The 23346-nt window shown below is 39.1% G+C and overlaps 1 protein-coding gene and 1 pseudogene across 2 annotated transcripts in view; one reads left to right on the top strand and one right to left on the bottom strand.

Moving 5' to 3' along the window:
• Window positions 1–1256: 1256 nt before the first annotated feature.
• Window positions 1257–23346, top strand: part of LOC114053875 (solute carrier organic anion transporter family member 5A1-like) — a 190847-nt gene continuing 168757 nt past the window's right edge. For both annotated transcript variants that reach the window (XM_027876984.1, XM_027876983.1), the window contains exon 1: window positions 1257–2496. In XM_027876984.1, the coding sequence (XP_027732785.1) occupies window positions 1485–2496 (1012 nt within the window). In that variant the 5' untranslated portion in view covers window positions 1257–1484. The remainder of the gene's footprint in view (window positions 2497–23346) is intronic.
• Window positions 19299–19698, bottom strand: LOC114053876 (annotated as a pseudogene).

The raw sequence follows: 23346 nt of genomic DNA, 5'->3' as shown, positions 1-23346 counted from the left end.
CGTACTTACTGTGCCAGCGCTCATCTTACATAGTTATGTGTATGTCGCAGATTGATGTCCGGAACTGCTCTAGGTAGACAGAGAATCGTTCAGTCTACCACAGGCTTACTCTACCGCTATTTCTTTGTTTCTTGACATTACCCTCCCTTTCTTCAGCATTGAGAATTCCTGCTTTTAAGATGTTCAGTTTCTAGTGGGACCTTGCCCCCAGAGACAGGCTCAGTGTGGGATGCAGCCTTGAATGCCCTTGATATTTGTAATTGAATATTTCTTTCCGTGGGGTTTATTTTTAGTTTTGGAAATAAAGGCGCAGGCATGCTGACCTTTTGCTGTGGCTTTTGGCTTTAAATAAAAGGGTCTCTTAATTGATGAATTAAACAGACATATATTGAGTAGTGCACACGTGGGTTTGCACAAGTATATGTACATTCTTACACACTCGTAAAGATTTTTTTTTTAAGAGAAGTGCGAGAACGAGTCCTCTCTGTGTGTTAACTTTCCTTTGTTCTTATGGATATTTTCTATTTTGGGAACTGCAGTAGGAGTAGGAAAGGTTACAATTAGTTCCCCCAAATAAAAAGGAAGCTGCTTCTGAGTCATAGCGACAGATTAATAATTATTAACATGTTAAAACAGATGTGCTGCCCATTGCCAAGGGGGCGGGGCAGGGCTGGGGACGTCCGCCCCGTAGACAATGAGAGAGGATCTCTGCCGCCTGGCTCTTATTGTTCCGGAGTCTAAAGACTGAGCCTGACGGCCCCCTCCCTCCCCCTCCTCCGGCAGGTTCTTGTCCCATAGCATCGTCCTATCCCCTCTCTGTTCTCTGGGTGGTCCAGCAGATCCCCTGCGCTCCCCACCTCGGGAAGCTGGACAAAAGCTTCTGGCCTCTCTGACCTTTCATTTCTCTTTTTCTCTCTGTGCCTTTCAGGTTGGAAGTTTTTCCCCTCGGGGGTTTTAGGAGCGAGGCAGCGAGGACAGAGCTCCCCTTCCACAGCTTCGCAGGCAAGGAAGGCGGCCAAGGGATGCCGACTAGCCGAGAGAGCCCTGTTCGCCCGCAGCCTGGCCACCAGTCCGTCCAGTGCCCCAGCACTGTCCTAGCACTTTGCGCCTCTGCGTAACCAGCGCTGGGGGCCGGAGGGGTCACGCTGGTTGCCTTTTGAGAGTGAGAGAGGGAGGGGATGCACCCGGCGCAGGCAAGGCGCCCCCTGCGAGCTGCTGACAAGACGTGGTATTCAGTCAGGGCTCATTGGAGGACATCTGGGGTCATGCGGCCCGGAGCCTGCGGGGCTCTGTCTGAGCCCGGGATGCATTTGGCTTCTGTCTGCTAGTTACTATGACCTGCCCCGCTGCTCAGGGTCCCCAGTCCCGGTCCCACGGCGCTCCCGCATGGGCCCGGCTTTGGCGCCCTGTGCAGGGTGGCTGAAGAGCTTCAGCAGGGTGCTTGTGTGGGGTCAGTCACTAACTTGATCTGAATTAGACTCGCCATGGCTGCGCCCGAGTGCGAAGGCAAGGGCATAATGAAGCTTCAGGTGGGAGAGCCGAAGGAGGGAACAGCAGCCTCCGCTGCCTTGGAAGAGGGCAAGCATGAGACCCGTAGGTCCAAAAGTTTGCCAATTCTGAACTCCGCTGGCGGGCGGGACCCCAGCCCCCGGAGGGCAGATAAAAGGTTTAGCTCCTTTAGGAGGCCCAAATCGGGTTTTTATGGTTTCTCAGGGGGCACTGAGGTGAGGCGATGCATAGACCCGGTTCAGGTTCAGCTGGGGCCCAGCTGCTCAGCCTCTTCCCGGACTGTGTTTTCCTGCACTCCTTCCATTTCTTCAGGGATGGTTGGGACCTTAGACTGCAACCACGTGGTCGCCATCGGCAAAAGCCTGTCCGTTTCCTCCACCCAAGGCCTGTCGGTTTCCTCCACCCTGGCAACCCTACAAGGCAGAAGATGCCTCCACGTGGTTTTGACGGATTCCCGTTGCTTTTTGGTTTGCATGTGCTTTCTGACCTTTATCCAGTCATTGATGGTCTCAGGATACCTCAGCAGTGTCATCACCACCATCGAGAGGCGCTATAGCTTGAAAAGCTCGGAATCTGGGCTGCTGGTCAGCTGTTTTGACATTGGGAGCCTGGTTGTGGTTGTTTTCATCAGTTACTTTGGAGGCCGGGGCAGGCGGCCTCTGTGGCTGGCAGTGGGTGGACTCTTCATTGCACTGGGGGCTGCCCTGTTTTCTTTACCTCATTTCATCTCTCCACCGTACCAGATTCAAGAGCTGAACTCTTCAGTTTCCAAAGAGGGTTTGTGTCTGAATGGCAACAGCAGTGCCAGGGACCTTTTGGAGTCATCTCTCTGTTGGAAGGACTCTGGCGGTAATGATCACTCGCTCTATGTAGCTTTATTCATTGGTGCACAGGTTCTCATTGGTATGGGCTCCACTCCTATTTATACCTTGGGACCAACCTACTTAGATGACAATGTCAAGAAAGAAAATGCATCATTGTACCTAGGTAAGGCATTCTTGTGGTCTTTAACGGTATCCAACTTCAAAATCAATGACCAAAATGTGTTTCCTTTTAAGAAGCCACCTTTCCCCCTCACTACCACAAAATTTCAGACTACTTGACTTAGTTTGAGGGTGATGCTTCCCATTCTTTTCACTCTGCATTGGTGCTGTTTTCAGGGAGTTATTTTGGAATGACAGATGTCACCCAGTATACATTGAATAAGTTTTCAAACTATTTTTTCATTCCCAACCACAGATGACTTTTGATGTGAATGAAGATGATAATGAGGATGTTGATTTTTCTCTCCAGGTTATGCTTCTTACTTCTTTTCCCTTTCTATTTTGCATTATTTTTGGAGAAACTCAGATCAGTCAGTTGTGCTTGAAAACAACTGATCTAAGGGGCTGTGTGGGAGTGTAGCAGTGAGCTAAATTTTGGGTTATTTGTTGCTTTTATTTCATCCCTCCTCATAATAACAGGGATAAGCAAAAATTAACTGCAATGAAATTAGCTTTATTGCAGCCATATATATGTATACATACATCTATGTATATATGCTATACATGCATATATAAGTATATATGTGTGTATGTGTATGTATGTATGTATGTGTGTGTGTGTGTATATATATATATATATATATATACATAAAATGTATTGTACTTGTGCCTCTGGGAAAAAATCTTGAATGACATCAAGTTCACTAATTTACATTGGATTGAAAATCATTAACTTTATTACTACTGAATTATACTTTTTTTTTTTTTGTAAGACAATGGGGTGAAGTGACTTGCCTAGAATCACACAGATAGTAAGTGTCAAGTGTCTGAGGCCAGATTTGAACTCAGGTCTTCCTGAATCCAGGGTTGGTGACTGAGCCATCTAGCTGCCCCCAATATATTCTTGCCAAGAAGTGGCTTTTGGATGTTAATATTCAGCTGTGTAACTGCAAAATTCACCCCTACTCCCTTTTTTTTTTTTTTTTTTGCTGAGAGCAAAGAGGAATATATAAGGTGATATTACTTGAAAAATGGTGTGAACCCTGGCAGCCAGTGCAACTGGAAGCCCAATTCCTCCTTGACTGGGTAACTTTGAGTGTCCATACCAGTAGTTCACTTCAGAACTGAGTTCTGTATATGAAGATTTGGTAAGAGTAGGTGAAGAGGTGAATATGCCAAAAGTTTTTCTATTGAAATCTTTTCTTCTTTTCGTTATCCTTTGTGGAGTGACCAAACCACGATATTATTTTTAGAAGGTCAACAGGCCTAACACTCTAGAGTATTCATTAGATTTAGTTATTTATGCATACCAAGAGTCCAGGGTTTTGGAAATTTCAAAGGCCTAATAATAACCATGCAGATGCAATCTGATTACATAATCTTTCCCCCAGAGCAGAGATAATTATTGCCAGAATCTGCTATCGGTAAGGTACGGGAATTGTTTAATCACATCAGAGAAAAGACTTGTAGGTTTTATTTTAATTTTCAGAGAAAAGATCTGGGGAATAGTAAGGGAGTGGTACAGAACCATTTCTCTTATTCCCTTGCCTCAAACTGCTCTTAAAACACAGGGAAAAAACCCCATTGTCTTTCAAACATTCCATGGGCATGAATTTAATTCCATTGGTAGCAATGGACCTTCTTTATAACAACTGAGAAAATATATCAATATCAAAAGGTAAAAGTCTTGTGAGGCAGAGAACTAACCTTTTCTCTCCCCAAACAACAGGAAAAGTAAATAACAACTCTCTAAAAGATATAGATAAATAAGTATTGCTAGAATTTGTCACGAACAACCTACCTTGAAGTTTTAACCTCTAGGGAGCAGGAAGTAGTGGAGAGTAGTAGGCCTGAAATCAGGTGATTTGGGCTAAAATCACAGTTCCTTATTAGATGTATGACCACAGGCAAGTCACTTTAATCTTGCTGAGCCTCAGTTTCCTGTCCTGTAAAATGAGAATAATAATAATATTAGTACCAACTACCTCACAGGCTTATTTTGGTGAGGAAAATATTATGAAATCTTAAAGTGTGTTATTGATAAACTGTAAATATTAAAATGTGAATACTTATATTAACTTTCAGAGATTATTACCTAGTAATGTTGACTGTGACAGACCCCATTGTGTAAAGAAAAAAAAATCCTCCATATACCTTTTCAAATTGGGGTCATAGAAGGTAATATACAAAGAGGAAAGTGTACTATTTAGTTTACATTTGTGGTGTTGGGTTGGTTTGTTTTTTTTTTTTTTTTGAGACATTTGGGAAATTTTGGACTGAGGCTTTTTACATTGTTTACCTTTAAGAAATCTGTATGAACTGAGATTCTCAGGCATACAAAGTACAAAGAAACTGAAACACACGTTTGAATATTCAGCAGAGCTGTAAGGCTATGTGCAGAAGGGGGCAGAATTTTTGGAATGGTGTTTGAGGCCTTGATCAGAAATGCAACCATTCTTCAAGCCTTTTAAAGGCAACATTAAGAGCTCCCTCAGTGAAAAGTCAAAAGTAGATAGAGATTTTAGTAATTGGAGGCAGTCTGAATACCAGTAAGGCTCAGACATTAATCTTGGTCTTTTGAAATATCCGTGTTCATACATGGAGGTCATTTTAGAGAAAATGGGTAATCACAGATAAGATGTAGAGTTTTTATTACTAAATATGTAAAGTACTAACCAATCATATTTTGGTATTAAAAAGCAATCTGGAATTAGGAAGAACTATCTAGATCAGTATTAATTCTTATATTTTGAAATGGGAAAGAGAGAAGGTGATGCTTTTGGGAAGAAGAAACGACTCCACAATTATAGGAAAAAAGAGGCCAAAAGAGAAAAAAGGGAGAAGACTGGGAAAGCATGTGGGAAAGCTGAGAAAAAGAAAGAACAGAAAGGGGGTAAATTCCTAAACTAAACAGAAAAGCTGAAAGCAAATTTGGACCCATTTTTTTTTTTTTTAAGGAAAGAAGATAGTAAATGCTACCTTAAAAATATTTTACAGGGAAATTTTTAGTGACAAGCTATTGTAGTGCTCTTACTGAGTTCTCTAAGGGTCAATCCCAACTTCTTATGTTGTTTAACCCCTCTTTAAGTTTTGTCTAAAATATAATAGTCTACTTTCTTGTCTTAGTGTAATATAATGAACAAAATTTAATTACTTTTGATTACTAAATTTTTTTTATTCACAAGGCATTTGGGGTTAAGTGACTTGCCCAGAGTCATACAATAAGTGTTATGTATCTAAGATTGGATTTGAACTCAGGTCCTTCTGACTCAAGGGCCAGTGCTCTATCCACTGCACCACCTAACTGTCCCCCCAAATTCTTACAATGCTTCAGTGTGGCTATTCTGCACCTCTAAGTACATTAGAATGGACTGGAGATGTACAAATTGGGATTATGTTTACTGACTCCAGGGAATGCCTTCAAAGTTACTATTTGAATAAATCCCTGATATTAATTTATTAATATGTTTCTCTTCTAAAAATAAAATGAGTTTTTAAAAAATTATGATATATGAAACCTTGCAAAGTCTCAATTGAATTTCCACTGAGAATTAGTACATGGTCCTCTCTAGTGAGCTGAAATGAGGGCAGCCAAAGACTCAGTAGACAGAAGAAATATTTGGAGACAATAGGAAGAGCAGCATAAAGTGATAGAGCTTGGTTTCTGTGCTTCTATAAAACAACATAAGTAGCCTGGTCTGCATTAATAATCAGAGATAACTACTTTGAACCACATTGTTGAGATAATTGTGAGTCTGAGACATACTTGGGACAAGAAATCTACAAAAGGAGAAATCTGTTCCTTTTATCTCTCAGTAGTAATCAGTGAAATAGATTCATTCTTACAGTGGTCCCTTATGACTATTAACATGGCCATATTAAACATTGGCCATAGAGCTATAATTAAGGGTAGTGTCACTGGGGCTTTATACCTAGGGTGCTAACACCTGGTAGCAGTCCTCGCTGTGGATTCAGTACTTTGTGGTTGATGCTCTATTCTGTTAGGCTCCCACCACCCAGAGGTTCTCATTCCTTTCCTATCATCACCTTCCCTTATTGCCAGGCCTCTTGTCTACCTTATCTCCCCTTTCTACTTCCTTCCTGAGGTTGGTGGTCACCAGCCTTTCCACAGGGTGCCCCCTCCCCTGATACAAACACACTTTAGAAAATGGATTGTCCTCTGTGTCATCCCCCAACCAGCTGAATTACCCTCAGCTACCAGAATTTCTAGTTTTGACTTGAGCTGAATTGCCATCCATTCTACATAACAGAATGAGTTACAGACTGAAAGGCCTTTCACACTTGGACACGATAACCCCTCAATCATCCCTATAATGGAGCAATTAGCAACAATGTTGGTGGCATCAGAGACACAGTGTGTGGTTTTCATGTATAACATTGTAAATAGAGTGATGATTAGTGGGAAGGTGTGACAGAATAGGTAAGATCCCTAATAGTCTTTCCTTCCAGGTGTGGTTTGCGTGTCATGTAAAACTCTAACAGTCCTGCTTCATTGATTGATGTGGGGTGAAGGTGGCTTTTCTCACTAAACGGGCCATTTTATTTGTGGTGTCCGTTCAATTTGCTCAATTGCTACTGGTTCTAGCAATACTGTAGCAGTAACACATTGTGGCCTCTACAAAGTTCGCTGACAGAAAGCAGTTTTGTAAAGCACTTAGCACAGTGCCTAGCACATAGTGACCACCATATAAATGTTAGCTATTATTACCTCTATTTTTACGGGTAAGGAAATTGAGTTAGTTCAAATGAAGTATCCATGGAATCAGCCAGAAAGTATTGCAGGAGGGTTTTGAATCCAAGTCTAGTATGCTAGACAATATCCCATGTTTTGTCTCTGTAGGAGGGACATTGGACTAATAGTCAAGAACCACAGCTCTGCCACTGGCTAGCTCTTGACCTTGGACAATGTACTTTACCTTCATGTTAAGTCCCACTCTTCTCAGCTGTAGAACAAAGAGATTGGAGTAGGTCATCTTTGTTCATGTGACTAATGAGCCAACCCAATCACTGATGAAGGAGCCTGGCAGAGTTGATTCTAACAGCAATAGGGGAAAAATGGAATCAAACACTGATGACAAGACATTTGTTGCTCTGATTTTATCTTGTTGACTAGTAGGAAGTTTTCATTTGCTAGCAATGAGTTGGCAATCAGAAATTTCAAGTTTCAAGTATTCAGGATTCTTTAAAGAATCAGGCAGTGGGCAGTTTTTTCCTTTTATATAGGGTGACTTGGGTGACTTTTTTTTTTTTAAGTACTTATTACTGCTTGAGGAGAAATTCTAGGTACTCTGAGATAGTATTTTAGACAGTAAGGGGTATGTGTGTGTGTGTGTGTGTGTGTTTGACTGGACCTGTGATTTCAATAGGTGAAAAGAGTTCCTGGTGAGGATTTTCTACCAGTGCAGATTGGTACCTTTTCTGCAACCTAGGGTCTTACTTGCTTAGCACACTGAGTGACTTTTTTAGGATCAAACAACCTGTATGTGTCAGTCAGATGCCATGTCTTACTTCTGGGCTAACTTTGTTTCTACTATGCCATCTTGCTTATTTTGCAAGGGGATAATCTCTCGTGAGATGCCTGATTGCAACCTGATTTCAGCTGGGGCAAAATGTGCAGTTAGAAAGAAATGTAAAACAAACAAGCAGCAAAACATACCTAGTATGAGCCAAAATCTTTCCTTCCCTTTCCTATTCCCTTTCCTTTCCTTTCCTTTTTCCTTTCCTTTCCTTTCTTTTCCTTTTTCCTTTCCTTTCTTCCTTTCCTTTCTTTTCCTTTCCTTCCCCCCTCCTTTTGTTTTCGCATTTGTGGTGAAGGGGAAAAAAACACTGGTCAGTTAGAAGGCCTCAGCTCTAGTCTTGGCTCTGTTGATAACTAACATGATTTTGGGAAAGATGGTTATCTCTCTGAATGTCTCAGTTTTCTCATCTGAAAATCCAGGGAATTAAATCAGGGATTCTTAGAGTGTGTGTGTGTGTGCGCGTGCGCGTGTGTGTGTGTGTATGAGATTTACTTTAAAAATCATTTATCCATTGGTTACAGTTCTCTATTTTTATAGGTTTGAGGAAGGTAGTGTGAATGTGACAAAGCTAGGTAATGGATTTCCAGAAGCCACACATGAAAATTAGTCATAACTATCCTGAATGTGTTGTGTGTGTTGTCTCTCTGGATAGAATGTAAACTTCTAAACAACAGGGATTGGTTTTGGTTTTGGTCTTTGTATCCTCAGCATCATACTGGCAAATAGTAGGTACTTAATAAATGCTGACTGATTGATATTCCATATATTGGCTTAGTAGCATTCACTCATCCATTCATTCAATAGTACTAGGAACATTAGAAGATTGTTATAATTGTTTTAAAAGTAAAAATTACCAAGAAATTAGCTTTTAGCTCCTTTTGTATGTATTGAATGCACCACAGTTTTTCCTAGGAGCCCTAACCTTTTATGCAATAGAGCCTTACACATTCCTGAAAAATTGTAAAGTGTAAGTCCTGTGTAGGAATTAGGATGTTTAAACTTTGACTCTGGTTCTATGTCCCGTGCAAATGTAACTTGTCAAACTTAATGGGAAATATTAACAATAAAAGATGGCAAATCCAATTGGTATGGCTTGGAAATGCCTACTCTACCTGTTCTCTCAGAGGACTTCTTATACTGACTGACCAGATTTGTGCTGAAGTGAAGTTCTGACATCAGAATGAATGACCTTTTACCTTGGAGCATTTGATGTGTTTCTTTGGTTCCTTTTTCATGTAGCTCCAAATCAATTGATGCTAAAGTCAGAAATCCTCAGAACTGGAATTTTTGCAAGGTAGTCAGGGTTAAGTGACTTGCCCAGGGTCACACAACTAGTAAGTGTTAAGTGTCTGAGGACAAATTTGAATTCAAGTCCTCCTGACTCCAGGGCTGATGCTCTATGTACTGTGCCACCTAGCTGCCTCAGAACTGGAGTTCTGATGGCAGAGGGAAAATTGTCACTATGTTAACACTGTTGCCCAATCTGCATGAGCAAGTGCAGTATTTGTATTCATGATGTGTGAATAGCTTAGAACATGTTTGATAAGTGAATAGATGACTTTGTATTCTCAGCAGGGCAGACCAACTAGATTCAGAGGTTCCTTTTAACTCCAAGAGGCCGTGATTGAATTACAGAAATTTGAAGGGTCTGAAACATCGTTGCTCACATTTGAAAAAAAAAATCCATGGAGTGTTAAAACTCAAAGGGACTTTGCAGACAATTTGATGCAAGCCTTGACTTTCCATCATTCAGAATTGCTTAACTGTATCAATCTGTTAATGGGTTTGGTCTTGACATTCAATTCTGAGGGAGCTAGAGATTTAAGATGTGCTTTTTCTTTTTAAATGAAAAGATGGAAAGAAGTATTGTTTAGCTGATTAGAGTAAGCCATTGGGACTCATACATCTTGAACTTTATTATTACTTTTTCATTCTTATTGAAGAATTTGTAAAATAGGAACAATGTTCCTTGTTTGTGTAGCGTCTCCACATTTGCAGATGACAAATAATCATTGGTGTTTGTCTAGAAATATACCTATGCACCCCAAAGTTTTCTTCCTACCTCTTAATTTCTGTTGCCAGGGGAACTGACCCCAATTGAACTGAATTACAATGACTTGTCTGTAGGTCTAGGTGTAGTGTGAGACAACAGCACCTTTTAACAAGATAATCTTGTGCAACCAGAGTCTGTAGCAGAGAACACTGGAATGAGTAGTGGCAATAGCTGAATCTTGAGGTGCAACCAGTCCAGCTGTGGATACTTTTTTTTGTGTAATTTTCTGTGAAGAAATTAATTAATTTCGTTTTTAATTATGTAAAACTTTAAAATTGTGATTTCCAGTTTTGCTTTTATAAATCTCCAAGACATCCTCATTATTTCAATGGGTGAAATAAAATCCTCAAAACATAGTTTATATTAATTTATTTAAGTTTTCAAATATGCCATGTGGCACTTCTTTTAGGAACATTGATTTGGTATATATGTGTATATGTATGTACATTGATTCTCTTCTCCTACTGGATATTATTTCCTTTCTTGGTTCTCATCACACTATTCTTAGTTTTTTTGTTTTTGTGTTTTTTTTTTTTTGCTTGTTTAACTGCTCCTTCTTAGTCTCCTTTGTTAGATCTTCATCCATGTCATACTCACTAATGGTGAGTGTGTTTCAAGGCTTTGTCCTGGGTCCTGTTCTCTTTTCTCTCTATTCTTTTTGACTTAGTGAACTCATCAGCTGTCATGAGTTCAATTATAATCTCTATGCAGATGATTCCTACATTGATATCTCCACTCCTGAGCTCAAGTCTTGGATCATCAATGTTCTGTTGGGCATTTTGAAATGGATGTCCTCTAGGCAACTGAATCTCAGCATGTTCAAAACAGAAATCATTATCCTTATCCTCAAAACCTCTCCTCTGCTGAACTTCCCTGTTTTGGTTGAGGACACCACCATCCTTACTTAGGTTTGCAACCATATTGCCATCCTTAACTTGTAATTTTCAATCAACCAACATATCTAATCAATCCCTCCACCATAACTCTTATATATATTCCCTTTCCTCCACTCACACAGACTCCACTTTAGTTCAGGACTTCATCAGCTCTCATCTAGACCATTGCAATAACCTTCTAATTAGTGTCCCTGCCCTTAAGTTTGTCCTCATTCCAATCCATTGTCCATATAGCTGCAATAGTGATTATCCCAAAGACTAGGTCTGATGATGTCAGCCCCCTTCCTCAAAAATTTCTAGTGGTTTCCTATTCTAGAATCAAACATAAAATCCTAAATTTAGCATTTAACCTGGCTCCTTCCTAATTTTCCAATGTTCTTTCATATCACTACCCTCCATGCACTCTACAGTCTAGCCGTATTGGCCTAATTACTGTTTTACATGCACAGATGTTCCATATTCCAGTCTTGGTGCCATGGCATAGGCTGTTCCCCTTGCCTGTGATGTTCTCCTTGCCTGTGATGTTCTCCCTGCTTGCCTCTGCTTTAGAATACATAACTTCCTTTGAGATTCAGCTCAAATCCCACCTTCTGTGGGAAGTCTTTCCTAGTTTCCCTCAGATGCTGCTATCTATTCCTCTCAGGTTACCTTTCATCAGCTCTGTATGTAAATGCACACATATGTGTGATTTCATTGATGTGGGGCGCTATTAGATAAGGAAACTCCCTCCATCAATGCAGATCAGCACCTGTTCTGCAAATTATAGTCTTAGAGCTGTCGGGGGCCACTGGAGACGTTAAGTGACTTGTCCAGACTCACAGAGCCATTATGTGTGTGTAACAGGCAGGATTTGGAACCTGGGCATCTGGAGTCTGAAGCAAACTCTCTCTCTACTATGCTACCCTGCCTGTCTGGTAGGATGTTACTATTTCTTTAAAAAGTTGGTAATAACCAATTTAAAACACCAGTTCCCTACCTTTTCCCCAGGATTTCCCCTCCTGAATACATTTTGTTGTTTTTTTTTTTGCTTAGGTTCTATAGGTACTCTCTGAAGGCTGAGCTCATAAGTCTAGAAAAAGTTGGGGAACTTCCATATAAGAGAACAAATACTCCACAGGAATGTTTTTGTTTTCTCTTTCTTCTTGCTTCTCCCACCTCCATTTTGGCAAACATTACTTTAGATCTCAAATCTTTAAGATGTCCCATTGTGTAGTGATAGTATAATATGTCTATTAAACCTTTGTGGATTGCCAATCTGTAATTCAATACACATGAAATCCTAAATTTCAGTATGATTTTGGATAAACTACTTAACTTCTCTGGTCCTCATTCTTTTTGTTTGTGAAATGAAGGGGTTGGATGAAGTGATCTGTAAGACCCCTTCTAATTCTAGATCCTCCTTATGTTAATGGGGCAAGCTATTACTTATTTTGTAAATTAACATGGATCAGGCCAGAAGTGCTTAATGGCTTATGTATGTCCTTAACTTGAATTAGATAGCCTTTTCTTTTTCTTCTTCTTCTTCTTCTGTTTACATATCAGAGTAGGATGAATGTCTGTCTCAAAAACAACATTTAATAACTCTTTCTTGCCTACTGACAGTGGTGACTATCTGTTGGGCAGGACCTGAGCCAGTCTGAAAACAAGACATGTTAGTTTCATGAAGTCAGAGATAGCAAACAATGACGTTCTTGGCTGAGCAGTGTGAGTAATGCTGAAACTGTCTCTCTTCTGTAGGGAGTTCCCTCTGGGTGATGGGAATGCTGCATTGATTTATTTCTTCATGTTCTTTTATGCTTACTCATATATATTTATGTTTACTAGACAAGGTAAAGATTGTTCACAGGGAGGAGAAAGACAAAGACTCTGGAGGCATAAATGGCTTCCAAATTATGTGGTTTTACAACTGACTCTGGAGAAATATGTTAAAAGTTTCAGAGTATGGTCAAATGTAATTACTAAGGAACAAGGGGAAAGAAGTTTAAATAAAGTCTATATGCTCATCTAAGATAGGGCAACTTATAGATTACTTTTTGTCTTTGTTTTTGTTTTTAATTCTTTCTAGACTACAAACCTCCTGTAAGCCTCTGACAAGGTCTCCCTCTGTGAGTCTACTAGTTTGTAAGTAAAAATGGCAATTATAGACACCTTTGTGACTCAGGGTGGGTGAATGGCTCTTGGGAGACAGTGTGGTATGTTATAAAGTATCCCAGATTAATAATGAGAAGACTTGGTTTTGATTGATTTTTTAAAAAAATATTCTGCTCTCAACTTCCTAATTACTTTCCCTACCTCCTGTCTCTAGAACTTTCTCTTCTAAGAATTTCATAGAATTAATTAAAATAAACCAACTCATTGGTCATATCTGATGATGCATGCCTCATTCTGCACCACTAGTCTACCACCTCCTACCAAGAGGAGGAAGGAATACTTTACCAACCTCTGGGGTTGAATTCCAGCTCCACCGCTTAGTAGCCATGTCACTGAGAGCAAGTCACTCAACTTTCCTCAGGCTCAGTTTCTTCATTTATAAAATGAGGGTAATAATACTTTCACTCTCAACAGATTTGTGAGGAAAGTACTATGCAAATTATAAAGGCCTAAACAAATAAGAATTGTTATGATCTGATGATGACCCACCCAGATACTATTATTTTTCCTGGCTTTTGCACTACAAAGGAGAAGAAGAGATAGATTGTTCATAGGCACTGGGGACCTGATACATCAGAAACCCAGGTTTGTGCCTCACTTATGGCTCTTTGCTGACTGCTTTGCTAATTTTCCATGACTGGAAAACAGTGTGAAGGTACCATATGGAAGGCAAAGCAAGTAGCAAAGCTGTCTACCATATTTTTAGGAGCCAATCTTGCAATAGCACACAGAAGACATAATAATTATCTTTGCCTGATAATAATGTTGATAATTATCACCTTATAACTAGCCTTGGTGAAGCATGGTAATGAAATGTTCTATCCAAACTAGTTTTAATTGACTCAAATGATTTGGTCACTTCCCCAGTTCCTTCCAGACTTGTCTACAGTCTGACAGATTACTTGTCTGTCCCTTCTTTATATAGCAACCAACATTTTCACACTTGTTTTATTAGCAATTGGATTTCAACCAAAAATAATTATTTTCCCTCTGTGGGGTTAACAGCTTGCCATATACTTAAATTTAAATGGTTATTACATGTTCTTTAGATGCCTCTTACAGTCACCAGAGCATAAATTTAGAGCTGCCCTGCCCCACATTTTAGAGATGATGAAATTAAGCCCAGAGAAGTTCAATGACATGCCTAAGTGGCATGGTCAGAAGTCAGACTTAGATCCTTTGCCTCCAAATCCAGCAATTTGTTTTGCCCCAATAAGCTTGTATTCAGTTATTACACATTTTCAAAATTAATCATTTTAGTAGCCCTTTTGTATATACAGGTTATATATAAAAGTTGACTAGCACTCAAATGGGTGTACAAGGTGTGGCTTCAGGCTACACCAAAGGGATGGGATGGAAGAGGGAAGGACGATAGCAAGTAGAGGCATATAAAGGAGAGAACAAAACTTGTAACAACCAGGTGTTTAGAATGACTGACTGTTCTGTAGGCTTGAGTATGGTGAGATACTTATTTTCTCTCTGCATATATATGTATATTATGTATGTGTATATTTGTGTATATATCTATCTGATATACATAAATCTGAATTTACAAAACACAAGTTTTTGCCAAAGGCAGGGTAGTGTTAGTGATCATGTTACAAAAGGATTCACCAGAGAGTTCATTCAAATGCTGAGCTCTTTTAGCACAGATGATTCTCACCATACTTAAGCCTAATGCAGGTGTATATGTTCTTTGTATAGAACAGTCACTCTAAAGAGTTGGTTGCCATAAGTTTTGCTCCCCTTAGGCCTCTACTTGAGATTTCCCTTCCCTCCTCCATCCCCTCTTCCCTTTGCATATAACCCAAAGTCACACGTTGTGGCCCTATTTGCACACTAGTCAACTTTTTTCATCTTGTCCCAGTGTCATTGGTGACCCAGATAGCAATCCTGGCTGTGATGGATGGGAAGAGGAAGAAGATACTTTGGTATTTTATTCTTGTCACATGGAGGACACATGTTCCTTCCTAGTTTTTCATGTTTTCAGTAATGTCTTATATGACACTTATCATGAAAAAATTATTCTTGGTAACATGATATGATCTGCATAGGCATCTTGTGCATCTTCCATTACCCTTTGAGTTTTTTGTCATTTTAATTGTTCTGAGACTGTGATGAGAGAATATTAAGGAGAGAGGCTTCTGTGACAGGAAACAGTTTGGTATCATTGAAAGCATCGTAAAATCCAACCTGGTCTTCTCTTACTTAATCCTTGGTCCAAGTTACAACAGCACTTGTTATACTGTAGCACTTGTTCAAGATTGACATTTTGATGGAACTCATTCAAACGACTGGCCTCATAGCTCAGTGTCATAGTCTGGGCAATATGTGGTTTTCATCCACTTTGTTTTTCTAATTTTAGTGGTTTGACTAGTTTCTTTCATATTGCTGTGGAATTCACTGAGAAGATTTTGTAATATTCTGTGACTATATGCAATTAGCACAATGTTGAGGAATAGAAACATTTAGAAACCCTCACCACTTAAAGAGGTAGGCTTTATTTCATTTGAATTGTTATGTAAGACCTCATTACTACAAGTTTCCTATCCTCGTCATTTTTTTACTGCTGGGTAGTGCAGTGAATTGAGAGCTGGGACTAGAATCAGGAAGACCTGAGTTCAAATCTGCCCTCAGACATTTAACTAATTATGTGATCCTGGGCAAATCACTTAATTTATATCTTCCTCAACTTCCTCAACTGTAAAATGAAAAATGAGATAAAATTTGTAAAACACAATACTTGGCACATAGTAGGAATACTTGTTCTCTTCTTCCCTCCTCATCTAAGAGGTCTAGTCCTCCTTTTAGGTATTTACTATTAAGGGGATTTCCAGAAAATAGGTTTTTCCTATGTAATGTAAATAAATTTTATTTTTTTTTGCTTTTTTGGTATTTATGTACAAATACCCACACTATATGAATGGAAAAAGATGGGATGTTGATGGGTGGAAAAAGGGGAGTAGTAGGGAGTCCTTTTTTTATTTTTTTTACAATGTTTACTCTTTATTTACATTCTTCAAAAGGTTTATGATTGGTTTATGATTTCATTGGTATAGGATAGGCATTTCCCCTTATACCAGTCAACATATAACTTCTCCACACATTATTCAGACCATTTTTATGAATTTCTCTGGCCAGAAAAATTCATCTCCAGGTGTGCTGTGCCATAGTAGGCACCTAGTAAATGTTTGTTGAATGGAGTTGAATTAGATTGGTTGCCAACCTACCTGTTGAAATTAAGAACAGCAAAAAGAGAGACTTAGAAAATCATGAGAATTGTCTTCAGGACTAGACGGGAGAGTTATCTTGATAAAGGGCGGTCACTATGGGAAGGAAGGTTGGAGGGCCAGGAGTTACTGGTGACACCATTGAAACAGCCACACCCATCCTCCAGGCATCCCTCATTCCCCATCCCTGCCTAGTTGGAGTCCTTGGTCCAGGCCACAAGAAAGGGAGTTACCAGTTACTCTGTTGAAATGGCCTCAGCTTTCATTCAGCCACACCTCTGTCCTCATTCCAGCCTGCTGGAATCCCTGCCCTAGGCCAAAGACACCTATCTCCAGTCTGGGAGAGATGAGTTCCTGTTCCTTTTGTAGGGGTTGCAGGTTTTTCGTTTTGTTTTGTTTTTGTTTTTGAGGTTGAGTTTCTCTATCTGACCCAGGCTGGAAATGCAGCAGCCACTGATGTGTTTAACCCCAAAACTGATCCAGCACAAAAGATTTAACCTGTTCAGTTTATCCAGTGTAGGGAGTTTACCCCCTTTTAGGCAGCCTGGTGGCCCTCTGCTCCTAGGGGCTCACCATATTGTTTGCAAATACCCAATTGGTTTTAGCTATTGAAGTTCATAACTTCTGAACTCAAGCAATTACCAGCCTTAGTCTTTTTAGACGCAAGGACTACAAACGTGCATCACCACTCCTTGGCTAGAGGTTGAAATTCTGAGTGCATTTTCTCACAGAGACATTACTGTATGTTGTGGTTAGGTTCTGTATGGTACTGGACCAGGTCATGGTTTGAAAAGGATTTTGTGGGGTGACCTGGGAACTTATTCTGTATAACATTGCTTTCCTTGAGTAACTGGGGACTACTTCATACTTAACCCATTATTTGATCAATAAACATTTAATGTGCATGGAACTTTCTAGAAATACATCTGTTACATCAAATGACACATCGTACTATAATTTGAGATCTTCCTCATTAGTTGAAGAATCAGACTATTTTGCCATCCCTTTTATATTTGTCTTCACCTCTTTTATTTGGCATCGTCTGTGATTTGAACTTGATGGCTATTAATCTTTTCCTACTTGCCATTAGTAAAGCTTACTAAGAGACCTTCCCTAATTCTTAAATGTTATTTATTCATCATTACTCTGTCTCAATTTCCTCCTGCTTCTTTACAGGAGTCTTCTGATCCTTCCATGGTGAGGTAATTGGGGTTAAATAACTTGCCCAGGGTCACACAGTTAGTAGGTGTCAAGTGTCTGAGGCGGGATTTGAACTCAGGTCTACTGGAATATTCTGAGCAGGTGTTAATAAGGATCTGGATAAGGATGGTGGCAGTGGGAATACAGAGCTAAGATCTTGGATATGAAAGATGTTACAGAAGTAGCATTGATAGGATTTGGAAAGGGAAGATAACCTCAAAGTTATGGACATGAGAGAGAAGGTAAATGATGGTGCCAAAACCAGAAAAAGGAGGGTGTTAAAGAGGAAAGATAATGAATGAGTGAATAAATAAATTAAAAAAAATACAGCGGTTATGTCCCAAGCACTGTTGATACAAATACAAAAGTAGACCCTGCCCTCCAGAAGCTTACATTCTTTCTTTTTTGGAAGAGGGGAGCTTCAAAAAGCATTTAATTTGGCATAAGTCAATTTCTTAACCTCTTTATTTTCTTTAAAAATTATTGTGAACTCGACAAATATCGACAAGCATGAACATGTCCTTATACAAAGAAGATCAAAAGAAGATTGTATATGATACTGTGAAACTGCAATGTCTTCCCCCATTAGATTGTAAGCTTCTTCAGGGCAGTGACTGGCTTTTTAATTTTTGTTTCCCCAGTGCTTTGCACAGTGCCTGGCACATAGTAGGCTCTTGATAAATATTTATTGACTGACCATTATGAACAATTTGGGTCTTAAAAAATGTATGTATTTTGTTTAATATGGTAGTTCCAACACTGCCCTGCTTGTCTTTGTCTTCTTCTGAACTTCTTTCTGCCCTCTTCTGTATATGATCTTAATATTTCACTGATCCACTTTTCTTTTTTCTTTTTTTTTTTGGTTTAGTTATCTCTACCCTTCACCCCTAAATTATCTCCCTACAAAAAACCTCATCTTTGTAACAAGCATAGTAAAACAAAACAAATCCAAACATTGTGTCTGAAAATGTATCTCTCATTCTACACTTCTAGTCTATCACCTCTCTGTTAGCAGGTGGTAAATGATTGATTATCGGTCTTCTGGAGTTGTGATTAGTCATTGCATTGGTTGTAGCTATTGTCTTTCACAGGTTTCAAAAAGCCGACAAAGTAGAGCCATAAGGGAGATTGACATACCGTTTCCTGGAAGAGTTTTAGTGAGGGTACCATGCATGGGACAGGCAAGATGACTTGGGTGTAAATTAGAGAATGGCTAGGGCTGGCTAGATATGGTGGACCATGTGAGTCACTCACCAATCAGGACAATTTAGTCCACAAGGCTTGAGTTTGAAGAGCCTATGGGACATCATTTGAAGATGTCCCAAAGCAGATGGAGATGTGCATCTCAAACTTAAAGAAAAAAGTTATGGAGTTAAAGGATTTAGAATAGGAAAGGATCTTAGGTAGTATATATTCTAACCTTAATTCAATTCAGTTAATTTCACTTGAATCTTGATCATATGTTGTGCTGCATGGTTCAGATAACTTTTACTTTCTCTGATTTCTTGTGCTTACTGGATTATTTATTAATTTGCCCTTGTCTCTATAAATAAAACAAGCTTACCTAAAACTCAGTTCTAATAAGGGAAACAAATGATAGGTACTGAATGAGAAGTCTGAGAATAGTGGCCTTGGGAGTTAGGAGGAACAGTTAATGAGGATTAGGGTACAAGGTAGGATGCCAAATTGAAGCCAGTTACAACTGATTATCTTTTTTTTTTTTTATGAATCCCATCTTATTTATTTTTGGGTTGTGAAGCCATGTAGAGAGCAATCAGGCAGTAGACAGTCCCTCCCAGTGTCAAAGCCACGGTGGTCCGATAGAGCATTTGGTCAGGCAGACCATGGTTCAAGTGGACAGGTAAACCATCAGATTGCTGAAAAAATTTCTGCAGCTCTGGAACTTTGTTTTTCCCAGCATAATCATATGGAGCTGCTTCTGAAGCAAATTTCATTGGTGTGGCAAATATAATAGGTGGTGCTTCTGAGGATGCCACAGGCTTTAAACCCTGCGGGCTGTAGGGAGCAGAGGTCCAGGACCCAGCCAGCTTCTGGGTGAAACCACTGAATTTGTAGTACGTGTCGCAACCTCAAACTGACCCCCTGAAGCCGGTATTCCCGCAGTGACTGAGCCATGGAAAGCTACAATTGATTATCTTTGAAGCAATGAAAATACATAGTACTGCAAGACTAGTCAGAGCTTGATGTCAATAGAGAAGAAAAGGCTTTGGGACAAAATCTCTTCTGAATAGACCTTGCAGTGCTCTGTGTTCCCAGGAGTTACAGAGAGGGCAGGGTCCTCAAGTGTACCTCTAAGGTACCATTTTAATTGATGATAAAAACCTTAATGTTAACAGTAGTTTTAGGCGTACAAAATACAATTATTTATGACAACCCCTGAATTAGATGAAAGTATTGTTGTCCCTATTTTAGGGATAAAGATACTGGGATTCAGAGAGTAAAGCAACTCACCAAATGTCACACAGCCAGTAAGTGTCTGAACTGGGATAAGAAATCCAGTTTCTTTGACTCTAGGCCTAGAATTCTTTCCTCTTTACCCAATTACACAGGTAGGACCTGTTGTTAGGCAGGTATGGGAAATAAAAATCAAAGATGCTTGACTCGAGTGTATGTTTCTGGTTGGAAAGAGAAGACATCTAGACATAAAAAGACAAGTAACATTATCATATCATACTTTGATACTTCAATGGATCTATGACCTTATCAGTGTGTGTTCTCCTTCTACTAGTGCAGAAAGCATTACCTCCATGCCTGCTCATCCTGGTCAAGTTTTGTAACTCTTCTATAAACAATTTATCCAGCACATTGGCAACTTTCCTCTGACTAGAGGATATTATGTGGACACTGGTGAAGCACCCAGGCTATCCATCTCTTGTCCTTTACTCTTCCGACATCATAAATCACCCTCCTTTTGACATCCTCTCATCGTGCATGTCTTAGATGATATCTTCATGCCATTGCTTGGGTTGTTGCTGATATGTTAACATACTTAGAGGAAAAGAAATGTATTGCTTCCCTTCTTCTTGCTGTATGTACAGATTCTTGGTTTTCAGGATTCCACTTAAATCCTTTCTGTTCTGTTCTGAAGTCTACCCATACCAATTTAGTGTTTGCTTTCTCCCCCGAATTCCTGTCCCATTCACTTCACAATCATAGATGTCCTTGTGATATTTACATGTCACTTTATTGAACTCTTAATTGAAATTTCTTGATTGTCATTCAACTCTTCATGTGATAGGATAATAAGAAATTAGAATTTGAAACCAGATAGGAAATTGATATTTATTTAGTTCAACCATCTCATTTTATAGATAAGGAGACAGAGACATACCACTATACTCCTCTGTCTTATGCAATTTTTATAATCTCCTATAGTGCCAACAAAATGCTTTCCACCTACTAGGCATTCAATACGGTACTGGTTGATTAATTGGGAAACTTTGCATTTGAGAGATTATATGAGTAAGATAAAGAGTTTTTCATTTTTTTTTTTACTAAGCAAAGTTATATTTCAGATGTAAGTATTTCCTTGCCAAATATATTTATATGTCTTCTATTTATAGCAAAGTTTGGTCCTGGTAGACTGAGCTGTTTTCAATAGTCAGATCGATATCTCCTTGAACATCTCTCAAAGCCAGCAATAGCAAAGGGATCACTTAATTCACTCATTAGTAGCTATGAATAGATTGCTGAGTGAAGGGATTTCTTTAACAACAACAACAACAATTCAAGTGCAAGTAAGTTTAAGTTGGGAGAATTGCTATACCCTGATGACTCCTTAGTTCAGAGGCTAACCTGATCTGGATGCTAGTAGCATGAGTGTATGGCTGTCAGAGCAGCATTGCACATCTGGCAAAGAGAGAGAAGAGTGACATTTCACAAACAAGAAGAGAAATTTAATGATGTTAAGTGTGTTTAACTATTAAGTATGTTTAACAATGTCCTTTAGGAATTAGATTTTTTTGATGAATAATTTTTTTTTAAAATGAGCACTACCTAATAATAAATGACATTCTTTTTGTTTTGTTTTGTTTTTTAATAATAAAAAACCTTCACAACATACCATGGGTCATTATAATACAACAGAGTTGGAAGGGGCCACAGAGAATACATTTTCTTCTTCAAAGTTGTCTTTTATACCACTTTCTTCATTTCAGTTGGATTCTTCCCCACTAATGGACCAGGTATGGGAAATGGAATTAAGGAAATAAATAATTCATGTCTTCATGTTTTCTATCTTTGGTCTGCAGTTCTTGTTGAATGGCTTTAGTCATGTCCGACTATTCGTGACCCCATTTTGGGGTCTTGTTGGCAAAGATATTGGAGTGGCTTGCCATTTCCTTTTCCAGCTCATTTTACAGAAGAAGAACTGAGGCAAGCAGGGTTAAGTGACTTGCCCAGGGTCACACAGCTAGTAAGTGTCTGAGGCCAGATTTGAACTCAGGAAGATGAGTCTTCCTAACTCCAGCCCCAGCACTCTGTGCACTATGGCGCCACCTAGCTGCCCCTCAGTCTGCAGTAACTACCTTATATGACCTCGTGAGGACATATCTCTCTAGTTTTTATAATTACAGCAGTGATTCTTAAGTAATGTCAGAGTGTGAATTCTACATGCTTACAATTTTTACTGGAAGGGCTGGTGATAATTTATAAGAATGGAATTTCTTAAACGTTTAAAGTTGGATGCTATGAGGCTTTTGCAGTTCATAAGATTTGAATATGGAGGGGACTTCAGGAGCCACCTAGTGGTATGATTTTTGAGGAAGGTTCAGGAAGAAAGTGATAGCTTCTTGGCTCTGCATTGATCCAGATTTGTATCCCTGTAAATTCCCAACACAAGAGCCATCCAACCCACTAAGGCCTCTATTGGAGAATGATGGCTTGTTCTTTTTTCATCTGTAAAATGTGTGTGTGTGTGTGTGTGTGTGTGTGTCTAGATGGACTACACATTTTTAAAAATAGTATTTCATTTTTTCCAATTACACGTAAAGACAAATTTTAACATTCATTTAAAAATTTTTTTGACTTCCAAATTTTCTCCCTCCCTCAGCTATCCTCTCCCTAAGATGGTGAGCCATTTGATATAGTTTATTATGTACAATAATATAAAGTATATTTCCATATTAGTCATATTGTGAAAGAAGAAATAGACCAAAAGAAAAAAAGAAGTGAATTAGTATGCTTTGGTTTGCATTCAGACACCATCAGTTCTTTCTCTGGATGTGAATAGCATTTTTCCTCATGAGCCCTTTGGAATTGTCTTAGATCATTGTATTGCTGAAAATTGCTAATTCATTCATAGTTGATTATTATACAGTGTTGCTGTTACTGTGTACAATGTTCTCCTAGTTCTGCTCATTTCACTTTGCATCCGTTCATGTAAGTCTTTCCAGGTTTTTTTTGAAATCCACCTGCTAATCATTTCTTATAGAGCAATGGTATTCCATTACATTCACATACTGCAGTTTTTTCAGCCATTCCCCAATTAGTGGGCAGCCTCTCAGTTTCCAATTCTTTACCACCACAAAAAGAACTGCTATAAATATTTTTGTACATGTGGGTCTTTTTCCCTTTCTTATGATCTCTTTGGGCTACAAACCTAATAGTGGTATTGCTGGATCAAAGATTATGCACAGTTTGATTGCCCTTTGTGATGAACTAGACTTTGATTTCTAAAGTCTCTTTTAGCTCAAAAGTTTATGATTCTATGATGCTATTACTAGCATTCTTCTCTTCATATATATATCTCCTCATAATTTAAAA

Source organism: Vombatus ursinus, unplaced genomic scaffold (genome assembly GCF_900497805.2).
Source record: "Vombatus ursinus unplaced genomic scaffold, bare-nosed wombat genome assembly UNPS02014812.1, whole genome shotgun sequence".
NCBI lineage: Eukaryota > Metazoa > Chordata > Mammalia > Diprotodontia > Vombatidae > Vombatus > Vombatus ursinus.
This window is presented reverse-complemented; position numbering and strand designations above follow the sequence as displayed.